Raw genomic sequence first — 21,232 nt, forward strand, 5'->3', positions numbered from 1 at the left:
TTGTACGTTTCTAGTAGAGCACAGCTTTATTTACGATGTTATAGCCATTACGAAAACCTGGCTGATGCCCGGTGAAAGCTATAACATTCCCAATTATGTATTTCTGTCCCGTCCCCGCATTTCGAACAATCGAGGAGGAGGGGTAGGTTTGTACATTAAAAAGACCCTTGTAGACTGCGAATGTCCGTTTCTTAACGCATCCGTCAGTAGCAGTTCGGAATTTCTATTTGTTGAACTTGAAGGTGTCATGGTTGGTGTTGTTTATAGAGCCCCCCACGCAGATCGCAGTAAGTTTGTGAATGATCTTGAATCTGTTTTTATACACGTAACCGATATGAACAAAAAAGCAATCATCGTCGGCGATACTAATATTGATACTTTAGGTGCCAACCACAGTGAATACACTGACCTGTTATTTTCATATGGATTTACGAATCTTATCTCTACTCCGACCCGAATCGCAGGTTCCAGCTCGACATGCCTCGACCATGTGCTATGCAATTATTATTATTATTATTTGAAAATACTGTTGGCCGTGAGGCCGTTACAGTGGTGGGGCGTGACACTTGGAAAGCAAAAAGGTTTCGACGATTATACAAAAATACAAAGTGAATCTTCATCTATACAATCATTTCTTACCGCGTAATTTTTCACTTTTTATACAGAAGCAGTGTTAATAAATATTAACTTGAAAAACAGTTATTTCACACAGAAAAGGAAAAAATAACAACAAAAATTTCTACATTCCCGGCCTTCACCTTAGGTGAGTTGATTAGGCGTATGACACACACACACACACACAAAAAGAAGAAAAAAACTTTTTAGTGCGAAGTTGAGATAGCTTTTTCGAAAGTTGTTAATGTACTGGACTGTAAGAGAGATGCTGGTAAGTTATTCCATTCTGCTATCGTCTTCGGAAAATAAGAATTAGCATACACATTAATGCGTGGGTTCGGGGTTTGGTAACAGTATTCATTGCTTGCTCTGAGATGTGTAAGTTGTTTTGGGACCAAGTAATGGGAGCTATTGATATTGAAAGAATTTCTTGAGAGCTGAAATAAAAATTTTAGTCTGGTTACTCGGCGACGTTCGGCTAGAGGTGGTAAATTGAGAACACACAACAACTCTGTTACAGAATCAGTACGTGCATATCTGGACAGTATGAATCGAGCTGCTCTTCTTTGCACACTTTCAAGTTTTTTTATCAAGCCACTTTCTACAGGATCCCATATAATGCAGGCATATTCTAATGTTGGTCGTACATAAGTTAAATAGGCAGCTAGCTTGGCAGACTGTGAGGCCAGTTTCAATCTTCGGCGCAAAAACCAGAGTTTCTTTTCAGCGGCTGAACAGATTTTTAGTACATGATTTTTCCAGCTTAGATCTCTAGAAATGAGGACTCCCAGGTATTTAAGTGTTTCCACTGTGGTAAGTGCGGTAGATCCTAGCGTATAACAGTACTCATGGACATGTTTTGTCCTGTTCGTGACGCGTAAAACTACTGTTTTCTCTTCGTTGATTTTCATTTTCCAGCATTGGCACCATTTTTCGACAGCTACGAGAGCATCATTAAGCGCTTTTTGATTATCTGTATTATTTATACAACAGTAGAGCAGGCAGTCGTCAGCGAAAAGTCTCACTGTTACATCTTTATCAATATGGGAAGCAATGTCGTTAATATAGATTAAAAATAAAACGGGACCCAAGACGGACCCCTGAGGTACACCGGAGGTTACGTTTAATAATTCTGATTTACTACCATTGATTTCGACAAATTGAGTTCTTCCGCTTAGATAAGCTGATATCCAGTGCACGATTTTATGATTAATGCCCATTAATAGTAATTTGTTAATTAAATCACTATGTTGGACCCTGTCAAAAGCCTTCGAAAGGTCAAGGCATATTGCATCGATTTGTTGCTTGTCGTTCAGAGCCTTCGCGAAGTCATTAACGGTCTCTACTAGTTGTGTTACAGTAGACAACTGTTGCCGAAAACCATGCTGATTTGAAAAAAAAGCTTTTGTTGATTCAAGATGTGTATAGATTGCCTTTGATATTATGTGCTCTAGAAGTTTGCAACAAACGCAAGTTAAAGAGATTGGCCTGTAATTTTCAACTGTCTGCCGGTTCCCAGTTTTGTGTACTGGGATCACTTTAGCGGTAAGCCAGTCATTTGGGATCTGTTTCTGTTCGAGTGAGGTTTTGAATATAATAATCAGATAATGGGTTACCCATTCCGCATACCTGCGTAAAAAGGTGTTTGGTATGCTGTCCGGTCCAACAGACTTTTTTACGTTTATATTTAGTACAAGAGATAACACGCCTTCATAAGTGAGCTCAATATCGGGCATTGTTGATTCTTGTATTTGTGACGACAAATTCGATGACACAGTGTTTGTTGCTGGGGTGGTAAACACAGACTGAAAAAACTTATTATGAGCGGTCGCAATCACAGAAGAATCGGTAATCACCTGATCGCCGATAACAATGCTATATGAGTTGTTATCCCGCTGGGACAAGTGACGCCAAAATCGATGTGGAGAAGATTTCATGTAATTAGTTAATGTCACATCATAATACTTTGTTTTGGCTTCTCTCAGCATTTTTCGTAAAAGGCTTGATAAGTGAGAGATTAAGCTATAATTTTTTGACACTTTCTTTCTTTGTCGATTAATTCTTCGTTTTAATTGGATGATATCACGCGAAATCCACGGATTATGTTTGTTTCTTTTCTTTCGTTTTGTTGGAATGTATGAGCTAACACAGTGGAAAACTATGTCCTTGAATCTTAACCACATGGTATTGACGTCACCTTCTTCTTTAAAACTGTCCAAAGAAAAAGATAGGTGGTCGATAATACTGGTATCATCCGCTTTATCAAAATCAGGTACATGAACGACTCTCTCTTTTAGCCTTTCAAATCCAGGCTGCGCATTTATCTGTATAAAAACAAGTTTGTGATCGGACACACCTTCATCGACATTTACTTCATAGTTGTCGATCCGCCCGTCTAGGAACACCAAGTCCAACGTTGATTTAACAGTGCCTGCTACACGTGTATTCTCAGTCACCACCTGTGTTAAGTCGTTGTTAAAGGCAATATCCAGGAGCAAGTCACTGCTTTCGGTTTCTCTTGAGTTATTTGTCAAAGTATTCCAGTCAATGCCTGCTAGATTAAAATCTCCGGAAAGGATCAGCTTATGCTTTCTCGGCTTCACGTGTTCTAGGTAACACTGCAATTTTTCTATGTACGAAACTGGTGCATTTGGAGGCCTATAGAGCGCTGCTACAAGATAAGAAGTTTTATCTAAATTTATCTGGCACCAAACACTTTCGTGATCTGGGATACCGTGGACGGGTGTGAATTGAATGCCTTCTTTTATGATTATTGCGACGCCCCCGCCTCGAGTTTCCCGGTCGTTACGAACTATGCTGTAGCCTGGAGGTACCAGCTCGCTATCTGCTATTTCCGGGCGTAACCAGGTTTCACTGACGGTAACTACGTGTGGATCATAATTAACTAATAAGTACTCTAAATCACCAGTTTTATTGACCAGGCTCCTGGCGTTCAGATTTATTAGTCGAAAGGACGTTAATTGCTGGTTTGCCTGAATTCATTCCTGTTCCCTCACAGGTGGACGTTTTCTGGTACCACGAATTTTAACTCGGCACTCATTGCACTCATCCCAGAAGAAAACATCGCCGTTTATAACCAGTTTATCATATTCAAGTCGCACTTTTTGTCCTTCGTCTCGATCTTTCTTGGCAGAATCCCACAGCTGTTTGCGTTTATGTTGTGTTTCTTTGCAAAAGTTGTCGCCAATGGAAATACCAGTTCCTTTTAGTTTCTTACAGTTCCTGTAGAGCTCTTGCTTTTCCCGATAGTCGTACAGCTTTAGAATAACCGGTCGGGGCTTCTTCGTTTGTTCCCCTCCGATTCTGTGGATTCTTTCCACAGTTTCCACTGTGACGCCTAATTTATCTAAAAAGACATCTGCAATAACTTTGGTTTTGAGCTCCTCAATAGTTTCTTCATCGCTTTCTTTAATTCCAAACACCATTAGATTATTTCTTCTGCTTCTATCTTCTAAAGCAATTATTTTTGCATTTTGTTTCTGTACGGTGTCATCAAGGTAATTCACTGTCTTTGTCAGCTGTTCAATACAACGAGCTTGGTCTTTGACAGCCTTTAAGCTGTTTTCAACCTCTAGAAGTCGTTTGCCCAAATCGACTAGTTCGGCCTGAATTGCCTTTTGGCCATCACATAACTCTTTCAAAATTGCCTTGGTATCAGGGCCAGGATTCAGCTCCACATCTCCAGACAACAAGAGACACATTGATGCAAAAGCAGCAAAAATCACTTTGGGGCCACCTAGTTATTTGGCTGGGGCATATGATACAGCAGTGGCAGATCACTTCGCGAATGCCTTCTTATACCGCGTAGACGATAGAGATAGCCGTAGAACTTCTGACAGCACGTGCGAACATAGGAAGAAAATTGGCTATCAAAAATGCGCACTCAGGCTCTCTGAAATGAGCTTTGCAGACCTCGCCGATATGAATGCCAATGAACACTGCTGCAGCCTTGTCGATAGAATTAAAGCTGTGATAAATGATTGTAGTTTTACGCAGAAAAAAACGTACTATACACATCCAGTGTGCCCTTGGATGACAGCCGCTGTGCTAAACATGATAAAAAAGCGCGATCACTGGCACACCAAAATGAAACAAAACAGAGGGAACGCATATTATAGTGCTCAGTATAAGATTCATAGAAATAAAGCTGTTGCTACCATGCGTGTACAGAAGAAGCTATATTTTAGTAACCAAATAAACGCATGCGCCGGCAATTCTAAGAAACTCTGGGCTACAGTGAACTCGATAATTCTGCCTACTTCATCAAACCGAATACTTCCTGACCTGGCCCTTTCCGCAGATAAACACCTGCTATCAGATCAGTTTAACGATCATTTCTGCTCAGTGGGTGCTGATTTACGTTTAAGTATGGGTCTCAAAGACGAACCTTCTCTGCCTGAGTATCTTGAAAAGACCTTCGGTTTTATAGAAATAAGCAGTGACGAAGTAATGAGTGCACTTGCCACTAAGGCCACGGGTCTCGATGGTATTCCAGTTTCCATAATTAAAAACAACAGTGGCGTCCTAGCTGCCACCTTAGCCTCTTTATTTAATAAAGCATTTCTGTCCGGCATCTATCCTGATATTTTGAAGCTCGCCAAGGTAGTCCCTATCTACAAAAGTGGGAATCCTAATGAACTCGGAAACTATAGGCCGATCTCAATCCTTAGCTGTATCAACACTCTCTTCGAAAAACTATTGGCTAAAAGAATTACGCAATTCCTGACCAAAAATGCAATTCTGTCAACGTCCCAACATGGTTTTCAGAAATTTAGATCGACCACCACGGCTGTGCTTTCTATAACTGACTCAATCAATGAAGCACTCAATAATAAGAATATTTCTGTTGGTGTATTCCTGGATATTAAGAAGGCATTGGACACTGTGGATCTCGATATTTTATGCAAGAAACTAGAAAGATATGGGTTCAGAGGTGTATCACTCGATTTCTTTAGAAGCTATTTAACTGGGCGACGGCAGTGTGTTATTATTGGCGAACACGCGTCAAGTTCGCGTTCTATTTCCGTAGGTGTTCCGCAGGGCTCAGTACTGGGGCCTATACTTTTTACACTCTACATAAACAACTTACCCGATTGCCTAATAAATACCCGTGCCATTATGTACGCCGACGATACCTCATTGTTGGTACCGCTGACTCCGTTGAAACAGCCAAGCATATTTTAAACTCAGAACTTCAGAGAGTCAATAAATGGTTTTTAACAAATAGACTCACTTTGAACATAGGCAAGACTAAATATGTTATATTTGCATCCCCTTATAAAAAATACCAGAATACCTGCTCCGCAATATCGATAGGAGATAAAGAAATTGAAGAAGTTAAAACTATTCAGTACTTGGGTGTAACCTTAGACGCTGCATTAAACTGGAAACCGCATATCGAAAAATTGCGCAGCAAACTATCTTATGCATGTTTCGTTCTGGCCAAAGCTCGGCGACATTTCGAAATACACACACTAAAAACAATATACTTTAGCTTTTTCCAGTCCCAATTAACTTACTGTATAGAATCATGGGGGTTCACTTACATCACTTACATTGAACCTGTTTTACGCCTGCAGAAGCGGGCACTGAGAATAATGACTTGCACAACACCGTATACGCCTTCTCGCCCTTTGTTTTTTAGACTCCAAATAATGCCGGCATTGCAGCTTCGAGATTTTCGCGTTGCACTACTCGTACTAAGAGTCCTCTCCGGCACCTCCCCCTTTCCTTTGAACACATTCCATAGAGCCCCAACTAACAGCCGTTCAGCAGCACAGGGAAGATTTCTGGTTCCTACATCTCGCAATGACTATGGCCAGCGCCGCTTCGAGTATCAAGGGGTAAAAACTTGGAATAAAATCCCCTGTGCAGTCTTTGCAACGTCTAATCCTTATATTTCACTGAAGACCTTTTTTCTGTCACAAATAATTACCTGATTTACAATGCAATCGCTTTGTGATTGTCTCTTATTATTCTCTGTAGTGTCTATGTTGGGTTTACCATTCATATGTCATTGAATAATCACTTCTAAGGCAACTGCGTTTATTTTGTATAAAGAATGCTGTTCCTGCCTTCATGTTTTTTTGCACACTCTTCCATTTTTTTTGTAGTGAGCCCTCTTGTATTTCTGTAATGTGAACTATCTTGCTTGTACGCTTTGCATTTTTCCACCATTCTTATGTGTATTATTTTGGCATGCAATAGAAAGCATTTGTCCTCACTAATCTCTTTGCTTTTATTGCATGGATCCATAACTAGCCTTTGGCTAAGGATCCAGACAGTGATGTTATGTACTGTGCTGAAGAAATGATAATAAAAAGAATTGAATTGAATTGAATTGAATATCACAGAAGTGCGGGCTTAAAGCGTTGAACTGCTTGCCGCTGCCGCTGCTGCCAAAGTTAATGGTCCGTGGTCCTCCGCGGTAAGGAGCTGCTGGAGGCGGGCATGATCCGACGGCATGAGTTTCTCCAGCACCTTGGTCTGCTGATAAGGTGTATCTCCCATTGGTTGGGAGATAAGATCCGAGAGCTTGCAGGCCATATCAGGAGGGAACGTGGAGACAAGCTCGTAATAGCGCGTAGTCTCCGAGGTGATGCGATGGACTGCGCTTCGATCTGCAAAAACGAGACTTGCGGGTTCTGAGGCCAGAAAGGAGGTAGGCGAAGCCGCAGCGACGCGACGTCTGCGGGCGCAAGTCCCGTTCTGTGGAGGAGTCGCCCGGCTATGTCATTGGGTTCGTCCTAAGTCACCACTTGTACGCTTATGCTTAAGGAGCGAAGGAACGAGCGCTTACTCGGATCTCGGCAAGAATAGCACTGCTTGCCGGTGCTGGCTGTGCCCTAGGCGCAGCCAAAGGAGGCCGTAGAGGCTGTTTCTAAATTTCATGAATCCTCTTCTCTCTAGGAAGAGCCACAGCTTCTGAATCAATGCCAGCGTGTGCTGCAAGCGATCGCATGTCAGAAAAAAGCTTACAAATCCAGCTGTATAATTTGAACTGGAAATAATAGCTCACCAGGTGGAAGCCTACAATTATTGCTGGAATGATACCGGTTTCCAGCTCGGTCATTGAGCCGGAAATCGTGAGAAGAACTGTACAATCATGCACTGTTCTGGCTTCCACCTGGAAGATTGCAAGCTGGAGTAGTTCCAGGTAGATTGTGTACTACTTCCAGCTGGAAAATACCCCTCCTTCTGGAAACAGTGCTTTTTCAACTGAAATGGGTATCCTTCAGGAAAGTCGGCCGATACCCATTTTCGTCTGGGATGGCTCAACCCATAGTTGCGTGAAGGAACCTCAAGAGACCGTAGTAGTGGTTCTCATAGGCGGCATAGCTCTTGCTTCACCAATAAAGCCATCTTATCTGCTAAGGTGGAAAGCTGTTAAGTAGGCTTACGACTGAGTTCATGCATATGTTATTAATGTGTGCAGACTGGTCACACGTGCAGGATACATCATCCTATTTCCGGTTCCTTTTTGAGCTGAAAGAACGCGCACGATACAGAAATCAAAGAAGGGATCTGGCGACGTTGCGGAGTGAAAGAGAAAATCAGTGTTCAAAGCTCTCTTATTTGAAATCGTGCGCAGTGTGCGAGCCCGCAGCCATAAATTTTTAGCTCCTTTGTGGTTGTTGTGCTCGTCTGTTATGAGCCGCAAAACTCACTCTGGCCGGATCCTAAAAGCTCTTCCCACAAACTGCGCGCGATGTATTTGCGGTCGCAAAACAGGCTATGGCCATGGCACCCCCGGCTCCATGCGAAACCCATGTTGCCTTGAAAAGGCTCGCCTGGATGCAGTTCCTGAGCTCTTTTTTTCGCACATACGCAAAGATTTCGCGAGTGTTGCACGTGTCCACAACTCGAAGCCAGGATACTTATCGCGTGAACAGCAGCCTGATGTCGATGACAGATTGCTGCACAAGCCAGGGGATCCGGGCGACTGTGCGCTAGAGCCGAGCTGCTCGCTTGCCCTCTTTTGGGCCTCACTGCAACTAAGCATGGGCGACCTTTCATGAAATGTTCCGAAGGGGTTGTTTATGATATTCCCGTCTCGTGCGGTCGTTCCTATATAGGACAAACAGGGCGCTGCGTTAATGAGCGAATCAGGGAACATGAACGAAACGTAGAAAAAAATAAAGAGGGCCCAAATTTGCCGAAACATATAAGATCTTGCCCTTCACGCTCTTGTGAGCCATGCTTTTCATCCGTGCGGATCCTTGCCAGAAGCAGCAATATTAAAGCCGGAGAACTGATTGAAGCGTTTTATATCTGTAAAAAAGGCAGTGCGTGTGTTAGCGAAACTTGTGTATCTCTCTATCAGGCGGAAAAAAAGTTTTTTGAGCATTCGTTATCGCATTGATGCGTAATTTTGTTCTTTGCGCAGGCGCTGGCGTTGTGTATATATGTATCTGTGGTCTGCAAAATAAACTAGTTGTGAGTGGCGCTCTGTCCCGCTTCTCTTGTCTTCTGTGCGTATGTGTGGTTTTTGGCGCCTTTAGTTTACAATGAATTACCAACTAGCCCAGCAAGAAGTTCTCCTAATGTTGCCTGTCCTGGGCTTTACGTCAGAACACATAGAAAGAGAGGTCCACTGGGACGAAGCAGTTTGTTAGCAGACGGATTTCTCTCTCCGCCGGCAGCGTCGCAGTACCTTCAAGACACGCGCGGGATTCTTACCGCTCTACATGTGTATTAAAAAAAAAACGAACGATAAAGAATCTCTCAATTAATATTGCAAGGAACGTTATTACTCAGTTACGGATGAATTACTGCAAGAATTACGCGAGACGTCAGTGCGCATGGCTCATTACAAGGATCTCCGAGGGGGGCTAGAAATGGTTGTCCGCAATCCACTGCGAGCGACAAGTTTTCAAAATGATTTTTAATTTATAAGTTCCGCACGGATTATGACTTGAATGCCTGCAAATTGTGCGAAAAAAAAGCTACGTCACACGAATTTGAAAGGTGAATAAAACGTTAGATGGCCGCAACATGACAAAAACGTTATTAGGACATGTGAGTGTATCAAGCAAAAGAATTGCTCTGAAAAGAATGATAGGGTCGTCATAAGCCGAAAATCAGACCCCTGACCTTAGGTCTCCAGTCGGTTTATTAAAAGGTGGCTCTGTGCTTTGCTTCCCAGATCTGCCGTGTACTGGCCACGGTCGCCTGCGTGGTGCTGCTCGCTTCCTACGGCCACGAAAGTGGCTCCGAGCAAGGAGGCACAGCAAGATGTAAGTACTGCTTGGCTGTTCGAGAGCAGCAGCGACGAAAAATGTGTGTGACGCATTGCCGGAGGAAGTGCAGTCCAACCTACTGCATCTTGGCCGCCTAGGAGAGACGGTAGCTGGGCAATCCCTTCTCCTGCGGCTCTTGAAGAGATAAGAGTCGAAGGCCTACTTGGCACTTAATACTCTCAGTTCTTTAGGCCTTAATGTTCCAAGGCAAAGGAAACGGTTAAAACCACCGTGGTCTTTCCCGACCCTCGACTGTAAGGTCACAATTCCCCATGTGAGCGCAAAGCGCAGCTCTCCTTTGGCAGCAACGCGTTCGCTCGAACTTGAACATTTGGAAAAAGAGTATGTCCGCCATCTTCAAACCTTCACGGATGATTCTGTGGACAAGGTCAAACAAGCTAGCGCAGCGGCTTTTCATATTCCTTCTTTGGCCTGTATGTGGTCTGTACGCATTTCTGCTGTCGCTTCCTCCACAACGGCCGAAACTGTTGCCATTGAGGCGGCTTTACGGAGGTTAGAATCTTGTCCGGCTCAACCTGTTGTCATCCTAACTAATTCAAAATCTGCCCTTCAGAGGTTAGAGCGCGGCTTTTCTACTGTCACCTTGTCTATGAGCTCTCTACGCTTGGTAAAGAATCTGCACAACAGAGGCTTTACTCTATATTTACAATGGGTGCCCTTTCACATAGGAGTCAGAGGCAGTGAGGTGGCAAGATCCAGAGTGTGCTGGATTAGATCCTTATTTCTGTTATCTTCACGTTTTGCTACCACAAGAAAATCGTCTACATATCCAAAAATGCGTAAAATCTTGTTGTCATTAAGGCGCGCTTCAATGCGTTTGTCCAAACTCGCTAAAAACAGTTCGCTAAGCACCGGGGCGATGCAAGAGCCTATGCAGACGCCCTCGCGCTGAACAAATTTTTTCGCCCTCAAAATTAACAAAGGTACTAGAAAGATAACATTCTAAAAGCGATAAAAAAATTTTCCAGAGAGATTCCTACGTCATTTTGAAAGCCTACAGTGCCTTTAGTTTCAATGCTCTCCTTCACTGTGATTAAAATATCTTTCTGGGGAATTGAGTAGAAAAGATTTTCAACCCCTTTGTTTGAGCAGACACGTGTGATTTATGTCAGTGCAGATCAGAAAGAGCGGGAAGTATTGGAAGCCTTTCTCATTCACTTGGAAAGGCAAACCTGCGTGAGCAAACCAAATGTTTATCTGTGCACTAAAAATTTGAGGTTCTTGTATCGGGAAGTGCCATCACGCATGCGATTCAAATGTTGATGTTTTATGCTCCTGATTGTCGCCTATAAATTCGTTGTTGTTCTCGAGAATAAAGTCAGTTGATGTCTAGCGCCTGTGTTGTCTTTCTCTACCCTGTCGTCCTTGTTTTTTTAGCGCTACTACTATGTCCTCTCAATCCAAACACCAACTAGCCCAGCTTACTGCCTTAAACGGATCTTGAACAAGTTGCTATTGTGTTTGGGACAGAAGAAAGAGGCACAAGGAAAAAGAAATGTAGTAGTTATGGGGATGCTTCTGTGCCCGAGAAAATACTGCATCTTTTGCACAAGGGTCCCAAATATGGTTTGCAACCTGGTGTTCCAGCACATGAACTGATTGCAGTGAACCGCAAAGTGGCCCTTAAGGCGAAAGACGAAGACTGGGACCGCTGCCTTCTTGAAGGCGTGGACTGCCTGCGGAAGTTTGCTCCAAAACATTCTGACTTACGTACTGACAGTGCCTTTAATGGCGTGGTGTCATTGTTCAAGAGCACAAGCTTGTACGCCAATATTGATGCTTGTACAAGGTGATAAGGAGGGCGGGTTTGTTGTTTTACCCCAAGAAATTTACAGTCAGAAAGCGCAGGCAGCTGTGAACAAGAACTTTGTACCTGTTAAGAAAATGCAAGTTAGGATTAAGACAAGGTTCGTTGAATTTTGCAAGAGGTTAAACCTGAATTCACTCGCCGCGGACATCACTAATAGCAGGGGTAACAGCCTGACACCTTTTTTCGCAGCTAAGACGCACAAACCGGAAATTCCGTTTAGGACCATTGTCAGTGAGCAAGGGTCGTGGCAGATAAACATCAGCCAATTCTTGTTAAAGAAGCTTAAAAGCCTTGTCTTGGACGATCTCTTTCTCACCAAAAAGTCAATCGATGTCGCACAGTTTATTAAGTCTAATGAAGACATTGGCTCTGGTTTTTCTATAGATATTCAAGACCTTTTTTATTCCGTGCCCAAAGATCAGATTTTACTTTCTGTTAAGGAATGCATTGAGGAAAACGGCGACGTGTCATTCTAGAACTTAGCAGGATTGTCTGTAGATAATTTTTTAGCCTTATTACAGTATTACTTGAATGCTACTTTTATTGTTTTTAACGACCAGCCTTTTTTGCAGCGAAACAGCATTTGCATAGGGTCATGTGTAGCCCCTATTCTCTGCGACATTTTTTTAGCTAAGGTAGATAAGCGGCTGGATGAGAATTTCAAGGCGGGAGGGGGTGGGACAGTTTTAAAAGTTTTTAGATATATAGATGATTTTTTAGTACTTTAAACAAAGCAGGAGACCGTCACCCACCCCTCTACAGTAGGTGATGTTTTAGATACTTTTAACAAACACGGTCTTGGTTTGTCTTTTACCCATGAAATGGCCGAAGTTTCGGTTTTACAGTTTTTAGGTGTGTTGCTGGGCGAGTTGGTTGGGGTACATCTTGAGAAAAAACACAGCGCTTGCAGACAAAGGACCAGAACAAGAAGGACACACAACTGCGCTGATGTGTGTCCTGATGTGCGCAGTTGTGTGTCCTTCTTGTTCTGGTCCTTTGTCTGCAAGCGCTGTGTTTTTTCTCAAGATATACAGTTTCTAGACCTTAAATTAACAATCTGTGAAGGACACGTCTTCTGGGGCTATTACCCACGAGCAAAGAAGGAGTTGTTGCCGTATGACTCGGCGCACTCCAAGACTATCAAGAGAGGAATAGCGTCGCTATACTTGGAATCTTCTCTCCAAAAATCGTGCCCACATCAGATGTTCCGGAGCTTTAATTATCAGATAAGCCGGCTTGTGGCTGCAGGGTTTCCCTGGTCGGTTCTGACAGCAGTCTCTGAGGCCATCCTTCAGAAGTTCAAACGTGGAACGAGACAAAAAACGGCTGATGCTCTTCAAAAGGCCCCTAGGCCAGAAGTTGTGCCCTACCTCCACAAAATCTCGCACAACCTCAAAAAAGTTGCTGGCAGGCATGGAGTACCAGTCTGGTTCTCGGCTCCCAACAAGTTGGCAAAGCTCTGTCCGCGCATTTGCAGTGCAAAAAAGCGCGAGTGCCTGAAAAAGCATCTGAAGCCGTTTGTAAGATGTTCCACTGGAGTGGTTTATTCCATTCCCCTGTCTTGTGGAAAATTTTATGTAGGCCAGACTGGACGTTGTGTCAACGACCGTCTAGGGGAACACGCCCTAAATTTAGAAAACAAAAGCGATAAATACAAGCATCTTGTTGCACATGTAAGTAAGTGTGGAGCATGCGTGGCCCGGTTTGAGGAGACAAAAGGTTCTTGGTAAAAGTAAAGACAGGACAGCACGGATAAGCCTAGAAGCCTACCACATACAGAAACTTGGCAGCGAGTGCATCAGCGAACATTCTTTATCTCTGTTCCAGGCTGAGATTGACTGCTTTAATGCAGCTACTTGTTGATTAGATGGAAGATAAACGGAAGTGTGATGTCCTTTTCTACCCGCGCATGCGCTCGCGATTTGATGGCTCTGACTCAACCCTTGTTTTGCTTTTTTGTCATTTTTTCTCTCACGATCCTTCGGCCTATAAAGGTGCGGCTTTCGCCGAATAAATTCAGTTGACAGTTAGCGCTTGTGTGTGTGTTTCCTCTCTTTTTTGTCCGTGTCTTTGTTTGCGCTATAATATTTCTAATTCAAGTTGCATTAGCTTGAATTTACAATATTTAAAGTTGCGAGACGCAGTCAAGAAAGACGACAGTGTAAATAAGTGGTGATTACCTTCCTGCTACAAGTTACCATAAACGAAATGACTTCAGAACAGAAAAGGCTTGGACAGGTTGCTAATTCATTGCAACACAGTATTCATAGCGCGGGAACAACGCAGGCGTTCTCGTCCGGTCTCGTCTTTGTCCTGCGCTGTTACCGCGCTATGAATACTGCGTTGCAACGAAAAGGCGACAGGAAAGGGAGAGTTTTCACTGTACCCTGAAACGTCATTTCGAGCTCTAGATTGCTCCACGGTAGCTTGAAGTGTAATGCAAATATGTTTACGCGGACTGCCCATTTGTTACAATTTAAGTATACTTGGACGGATTAATTGCGTATTTACGAAAGTACAGTTTAATTACATTGCCAACACCATAATGCGATTTCCGGGAACTCTATTTCGAGCATTAGGTTATTCAACGGCAGCTTGAAGTGTGTTGCAAATATGCTAAGGCGGACTGCCAATTTGCTAGAGTTTATGTATTCTTTGGACGAATTAATTGCGTATTTACGGAAGTACACTCCAAATACGTTGACAACACGCAAACGCCATTTCCCGAAACGCCATTTCGAGCACTTGAATGTTCAACAGCAGCTAGAGTGTGCTGCAAATACGTTTAAAAGGACTGCCCGTTTGTTAGAATTGAAGTATACCCCGGATGAATTAATTTCATATTTACGAAAGTACACTTTTAATACATTGACAAGATGCTAAAAGTACATACATATACGTTTAAAAGGACTGCCAGTTTTTTTAGAATTGAAGTATACTTTGGATGAATTAAGTTCATATTTCCGAAAATACACTTTAAATACACTGACCAGGTGCTAAAACTGCATAGATATTTTTTTCACGTATTTGAAAAGTGTTCAAAGTATGCTTTAAATGAGGTAATTTTGTGCATATTTTAAGAATATATTTCGAATATCAAGCATGGAATTTCAGGAACGTATTTCCTACATAATTTTAGTGCATCCATGAATACAATATATGTTTAAAATACAATTTAAATAGCCCACTGTATATTCCAAACGTATTTTTGCTCACTTGCAAAAAGAAGAAAACACCGCAAACCTTTGTCAAGGACCATGAGAGTGCAGATGACCCTGCAATTTTAAATGCACTTGAGTACAGCTTTGCCGAATTGACGGATGTGCGTGAACATCCCTGTTTCCTGTGTCCCTGTGTCCTGTTTCAAAAACATTGTACATACTTGCGAAAAGAGAGAGAGAGAAACAACTTTATTGCCATCGATTGGCGGGATTTAGGGCAAGTGGGCTTGGTGTGGCCCCCAGGTGGGGGCGACTTCCTGGGCCCACGAAATGAGTGCCAGTTGCAGGCTCTTGTCTGTCCTGAGGAGTTGGTTCCATCCTTCTTCGGAGGGAGCTGGCAGTAAGGTTCGAGGGGGCGGATTTCCAGTGCAACCCCAGAGGATGTGTGCCTGGGTGGCGATTTCACCCTGGTAAAAATTTTGACAGACGGGGTCGTATTCCCCGTCTGTGATGAGTGAAAATCTAGAATGGCTAAGGATGGAGTGTGTCTGCAACCTGCGCAGCAAGGTGGCTTGCGCTCGATTCAAGTCGGGGTGTGGAGGCGGGAGCTGGCGTCTCATCTGTCTGTAGAGGTTGGTAATTTCGGCAAAGGTCTGGGGAGCCTCGGCAAGAGCGTCTGGGTCCGTGAGGCCGGCCGCCCGGTTGGTTAGTCCTCGGGCTAGTCGGTCGACTCCTTCGTTTCCAGAGTTTCCCGCGTGGGCGGGTACCCAGACCAGGTTGATCTTATGGTCGGGAGTGCAGCCGCGAAGTATGCGTGCAGCGGGGTGGCAGATAAAACCTGCCGAGTAATTTTGTATCGCTCTTTTGGAGTCGCTTAGGACTGTGCGCGTACGTGGGTCAGCGATGGCCAGCGCGATGGCGGTTTCTTCTGCCGCTGTCGGAGAGTGAGCTACTACTGTGGCGGCGGTGACGAGAGTAGATTGTGGCGTGGTTGCACAAGCCACGTATGTGTTTGCACTTTGCCGTGCAGCATCTACGTATATTGCGTGTTCGTCGGCAAGGTATGTGGCATCTAGTGCTTGGGCTTTCAGCTGACGGCGCGTATCATGGCAGCCAGGTAGCATGTTTTTGGGAATTGGTTTATACGTTCCGCTCCGAAAAAGAAACGCAGATACAGGGAGTATCAGTGGATAACACGCGAGATAATTCAACTTGAAAGAAAAATAAAACGACGGCGAAAAAAAGGAAACAAGAATGACATTGCAAGACTTGTTAACTGTTCACAGAGCAAAATCCCAGATGCAAAAACTTGCTTCTTTCATGTGACGCTGCCATCTTTCATGACCCAGAACCCTATTAACTTTTGGCGGTACTTATCTAAAGAGCAGTCAACTGGTTCCATCATTGTAGATTTCAGCGACACCATAACTACATCTGATGGTATTGTAACGCAGAGGTTACCGCAGTCCGGCGAACAGGAAAACAGCGAGGTTGGCTTCTAAGCGAAACTTTTATTTTGGCCGACTTGCAACCGCAAAGAACTGGATCACTCGGCGGCGGCGTAGTAACCAGCGTGCTCGGCGGTCGTCGAACAGAATGCCGGCCGCTCTCGGCCATGCTGTTTTTAAAGCTGATAGAGAATTTTCGAGATAAAGCTTGAAAGTTACTAGAACACTCTGAAACAACGTAGAATCGGCTCCGCTTGGAAGCGATCAATCGAGAGAAATCTAGGCCCGTCTTGCATCCCAAACAAAGCGATAAAGCGGCGTGCCAGCAGCTTTGAAGAATGAACAAACAAACACTAGAAACATTCGCGGCAGTATTGTCAACGAATTCAATAAGTTTGTTCAGTCCGTTTTTATTAGAACAACCTCCCACGCTTCCCTACCCGCATACACAACCAAGGAATTCATGATAGAACTAACCAATAGTTGAAGCTCGAATCCTTTCTCTTTTACAAAAACTTGACACAAAAAAAATCGTCCTGATTCCATCTCAAACACATTTTTAATCCGATACGCTGACTGGGTGACCTGCATGTAATTTACACGAGATCTTTACAAACACTCGTAATGCCAGATTACTGGCGCTGTCCCAAAATAATTCCTACACACAAATCGGGGGCTAAAACTGAACTGAACTACAATCGTCCGATATCCTTAACAAGCACAAGCTGCAAAGTGATGGAGCATATTATTTTTAAAGCCATAATCTATTATCTAGAAAAAATAACCTGATTTGCGAAAAACAACATGGTTTCACAACCGGGCTTTCAACAGTAACGCAACCTGCGGAAATTACTCATGAAATCGCTAACACAATTAATTAGTTCAACCTAATCGATGCCATATTCTTAGGCTTTCCTAAAGCGTTTGACGTAGTTCTTCACGATGACCATATACCAAAACTACTATCTATTGGCATTGATCGCAACATTGTGTCCTGGATTTCCTGCTATTTACAGAACAGAAAACAATGTGTTAAAATAAGTGAATACGTTTCGCAAAACCTGGATGTGTATTCGGGTGTACCCCAAGGATCAGTTCTTGAGCCTCTTTTGTTCCTCATTTACGTAATGTACATGATAGTCATTCCTGTGTTAGATTATCGATCCAGCTTCGCCTTTTTCAGATGATTGTGTCGTATAGATAGCTGTCAAAAAATTATAAGATCAAATTCTCCTCAACAATTCCCTAGAATCAATCCACGCTTGGTGATGACCTGGGGATGAAACTTATGGCGGATAAGACGAAGAGAATCACTTTCACTAACACGAAGCAGCCTCTAAGTTTTACATACACACTTGGTATGCAAAGGTTAAAAAAATGTCATCAGGTGAAGCACCTGGGACTCATCCAAACATCTAACCTGCGTTGGGAACCCTAGATCAGATTCATTTGTTCTAAAGCTGAAGGTAAATTACATTATTTAAGGCGAAAGCTCCATAACGCGCCGGCACATATTAAACTCAGTGCATATAAAACTCTTACCAGGCCTACCGTACGTATATACTCTGCAGCCGTCATCAAAAAAGTTTAATCAACAAATTAGAGCGCATTCAACTAGCAGTAGGGTTTGTTTACTCGAATTATTCACGCCAAACTAGCGCTACCAGTATAATAATTCCTTCAAATTTACAAAGGTTGTCACAGCGAAGAATCATTTCAAGATTAATGTTTTGGTTCCACTTTCTTCGCGGCCACTTCAAAATAACAAATTCACAATACTTACACCCTCCTTTCAAACAGTCGTCTAGAACTAGCCATAGTAAAAGAGTCCTTCAAACAGTCAGCCGTGTAAATATCCACAAGTAGTCCATTTCCTGATGCTATATACTATTGGAATAAATTACCTGAAGTTGCGGTGAAGTGTACGTCCGTTAAATTATTTTAATTATATTAAAAAAATTGACTTTTCTATTTAATGCTCTTCTATTCTTTTTGTGTTTGGATCAGATAACATCTCTCTATTTTTGTGTTGTTGTTTTTGCTCTGTTTCATCGCATTGATGCATCGTAAACACTCTTGCATGGGGCCAAAAAGCGCGGGCAGTATGTTTAAATAAATAAATAATAAAACACTACCACTTGTCGCCCGCTTCCCGAAGACTCGTGGCGCTGGTGGTCTCCCCCGATCAGGGCAATCATCTGCCTCCAACGAGCCGCTACTCCCGCGAGTGGAAAAAGAAAACGGGAGCGCTGTAAGCCATTCGTCTTCACGACTACTGTTTACAGACGTCACCCGAAATCCGGGAAGCGGCACAAACCCTGCAGTTGGTGCCGTTGAGCGTGCGGGGACATCCCTTTTGTCCGGCTGCGTTTTGTCACGGAAGCCCGTTTCTCGAGATCTGTTGGCACACAAGGGCACTATGTCAGGGAGCCTGCTAGCCGCGTCTTTGCTAGCCGTACGTCACACTTAATTGCTGTCAGACGATGTTCGCTATGTTGGGCGGTCGGCGGCTTCGACGGGGCGACGGCCGACCCTTCTTTGCGCAACGCCATGGAGGCGAATTAGTAGGACTGAAAAAAGCGCGAAGGAAACACAAGGACGAGAAAAGGAAAGGCACAGACGAGCGCTAACTCGCAACTGAGATTTAACGGAGATTTAACGTCCGCGTCTTTCATTTTCTCGTCCTTGTGTTTCCTTTGCTTTTCTTTCAGTCCTGCTTACACACCAACCCTCCTAACTCCCCGCTCTTTTGAGAACCAGCAAACCGTGCGACCCAACCCGAGTCTGAGCGCGCAGCCGCATCGTTCCCGCAGATGGGACCTCGAGCAAATACAAGCAAATATACGCACTGTTCATGTCAGCATCCCGCCGCCAAGTGTGCCACCAGATAGCAAAACGTGTAAAATTGATGTCCTTCAGTACAATAATCAAATACAAGAAAAGACCACGACACAGACAAAAGGAAAGATGATGCATGAGGTGAACGATGAACATAGCATAAAAAACATCTCTTAGCAAAGGCAGTGTCAAAGTAAATAAAAACAACGAAGCGGTCAATGCCTAAAATTTGCTCATCGTAGCAATAGCGGTGTCAGAAAGTAAGAAACATTAAAAGCCGAAAGGCCAGTAACATGGTAAAACTGGTGGTGAAAGGCTGAATTTAACAATACACCAATCGAAGGGTAGGCCAGCAAAAACCACGAAGAAAACTAAGGTAAGGCAAACAAGAAAAGGAATTCACACGTGAGGAGTTCAAAATGTGGAATTCACACGCTGGACAAAGAGATAACATTACTAGATGGACACGTGTGAATTCCTTTTCTTGTTTGCCTTACTTTAGTTTTCTTGATGGTTTTTGTTGGCCTACCCTTCGATTGGTGTTTCGTTAAATTCAGCCTTTCTCCACTGGCTTTACCATGTTACTGACCTTTCGGCTTCTAGTTGTTTCTCACTATTTGACACTGCTATTGCTACGATGAGCAAAGTTTACGCATTGACCGCTTTGTTGTTTTTATTTACTTTGACACTGCCTTTGCTAAGAGATGCTTTTTATGCTATGTTCATCGTTCACCTCATGTATCATCGTTGCTTTTGTCTGTGTCATGGTCTTTTCTTGTAATTAATAATTGTATTGAAGGATATCAATTTTACACGTATTGCTATCAGGTGGCACACTTGGCGGCGGGATGCTGACATGAACAGTGCGTATATCTGCTTGTTAATCTTGTGATTGCCCAGCGCCGCTATAAATGCATCTGCCTTCTACGAAAATAAACCAGTTGGAAGTTGCGCTCTGTATATGTCGTGTGTGTTCCTTTGTTGAGCCCTGTCTTCGTCGCGGAAGTACGTACCCGTTCAAATACTTGTGTAATTCTGATTTCTGATCTCGGATAGAATGAGCATGTTTCTTACATTGACAACAAAGGCTATGCGAAAGCCAGGTTGCAAGAGAGGGACCTTGTAGAAGTCAACTAAGGAGATTAAACTGTTATTTATTATTTATTTATTTACAATACCCCTAAGGGCGCTCGTGCGAGGGTATTGCATAGGGGGGGGGGGGGGGGCGATACAAGCATAACAATATTGCCACGTATCATTTTAGTCTCCGTTCGTTCGCGCCTAAGGCCGCAGGAAAGGGGTGTTATCATTTTTGTTTGTGACGCGAGAAGCGACCGGACTAATCTCGAATGATCACAGCCATGAAGAGCTGCATCTACGTTTTTCTAGATTACTGTAGATGATCTTCACCTGTTGTCTCGAAGTTTCCTTGCTGGCTTTAAATTGAGCGACGCCGCGAGTATTCGTAGTTCGACGACTGACGAGCACGTTTGTTGCTTACGCCGCCGCCCAGTGATTCAGTTCTTTTGCGGGCGCAAGTCAGCCCAAATAAAGAGCTTCGGTTCGAAGACTTGTTGGTGTCTTCCTGACTGCTGGACTGCCGTCACTGCAACGTGACATCTGGTGGAGGTGCTGGGTACCCTCCCATGTTCCGGACACCCCCTACAAGTCGTGAGGCCAGCCCTCTGAGTCATCTACCGCAGGACCTGAGTCCAGTCTACCGCGCAAGCCGACGCCTGCAAGGGGTCACCTGAGTTCGGGATTCTGCCGGACCCTACCCGAAAGCGAAAGCCAGCAGCAACGTCTACCATGAGCTTGCCCCAGACGATGACTCCAATCATTCTTCAGCAGCCCCGGGTGCCACCGACCTTCGACGCTTCGCCTGGCGCCGACTCCGAAGAATGGCTGGAACAGTTCGACCGCGCGGCTATATTCAACAACTGGGACGATGCCACGAAACTTAGGCACGTCTTCTTCGCCTTGGAGGGACCAGCAAGGATCTGGTTTGAAAATGAGGAAGCTAGCCTCACGAACTGGGAAACCTTCAAGGAGCGGCTTCTAAAGACCTTCACGAACGTC

The 21,232-nt window shown here is 43.8% G+C and overlaps 1 protein-coding gene across 7 annotated transcripts in view; it reads left to right on the forward strand.

The window, feature by feature from the left end:
- Nucleotides 1-21,232, forward strand: part of LOC149325761 (uncharacterized) — a 180,305-nt gene that overhangs the window by 44,683 nt on the left and 114,390 nt on the right. For all 7 annotated transcript variants that reach the window (XM_089562498.1, XM_089562499.1, XM_089562501.1 and 4 more), the window contains one exon: nt 9,782-9,872. In XM_089562498.1, the coding sequence (XP_089418624.1) occupies nt 9,782-9,872 (91 nt within the window). The remainder of the gene's footprint in view (nt 1-9,781; nt 9,873-21,232) is intronic.

The sequence above is a fragment of the Amblyomma mixtum genome, chromosome 10 (assembly GCF_055824585.1).
Source record: "Amblyomma mixtum isolate Tamu chromosome 10, ASM5582458v1, whole genome shotgun sequence".
NCBI lineage: Eukaryota > Metazoa > Arthropoda > Arachnida > Ixodida > Ixodidae > Amblyomma > Amblyomma mixtum.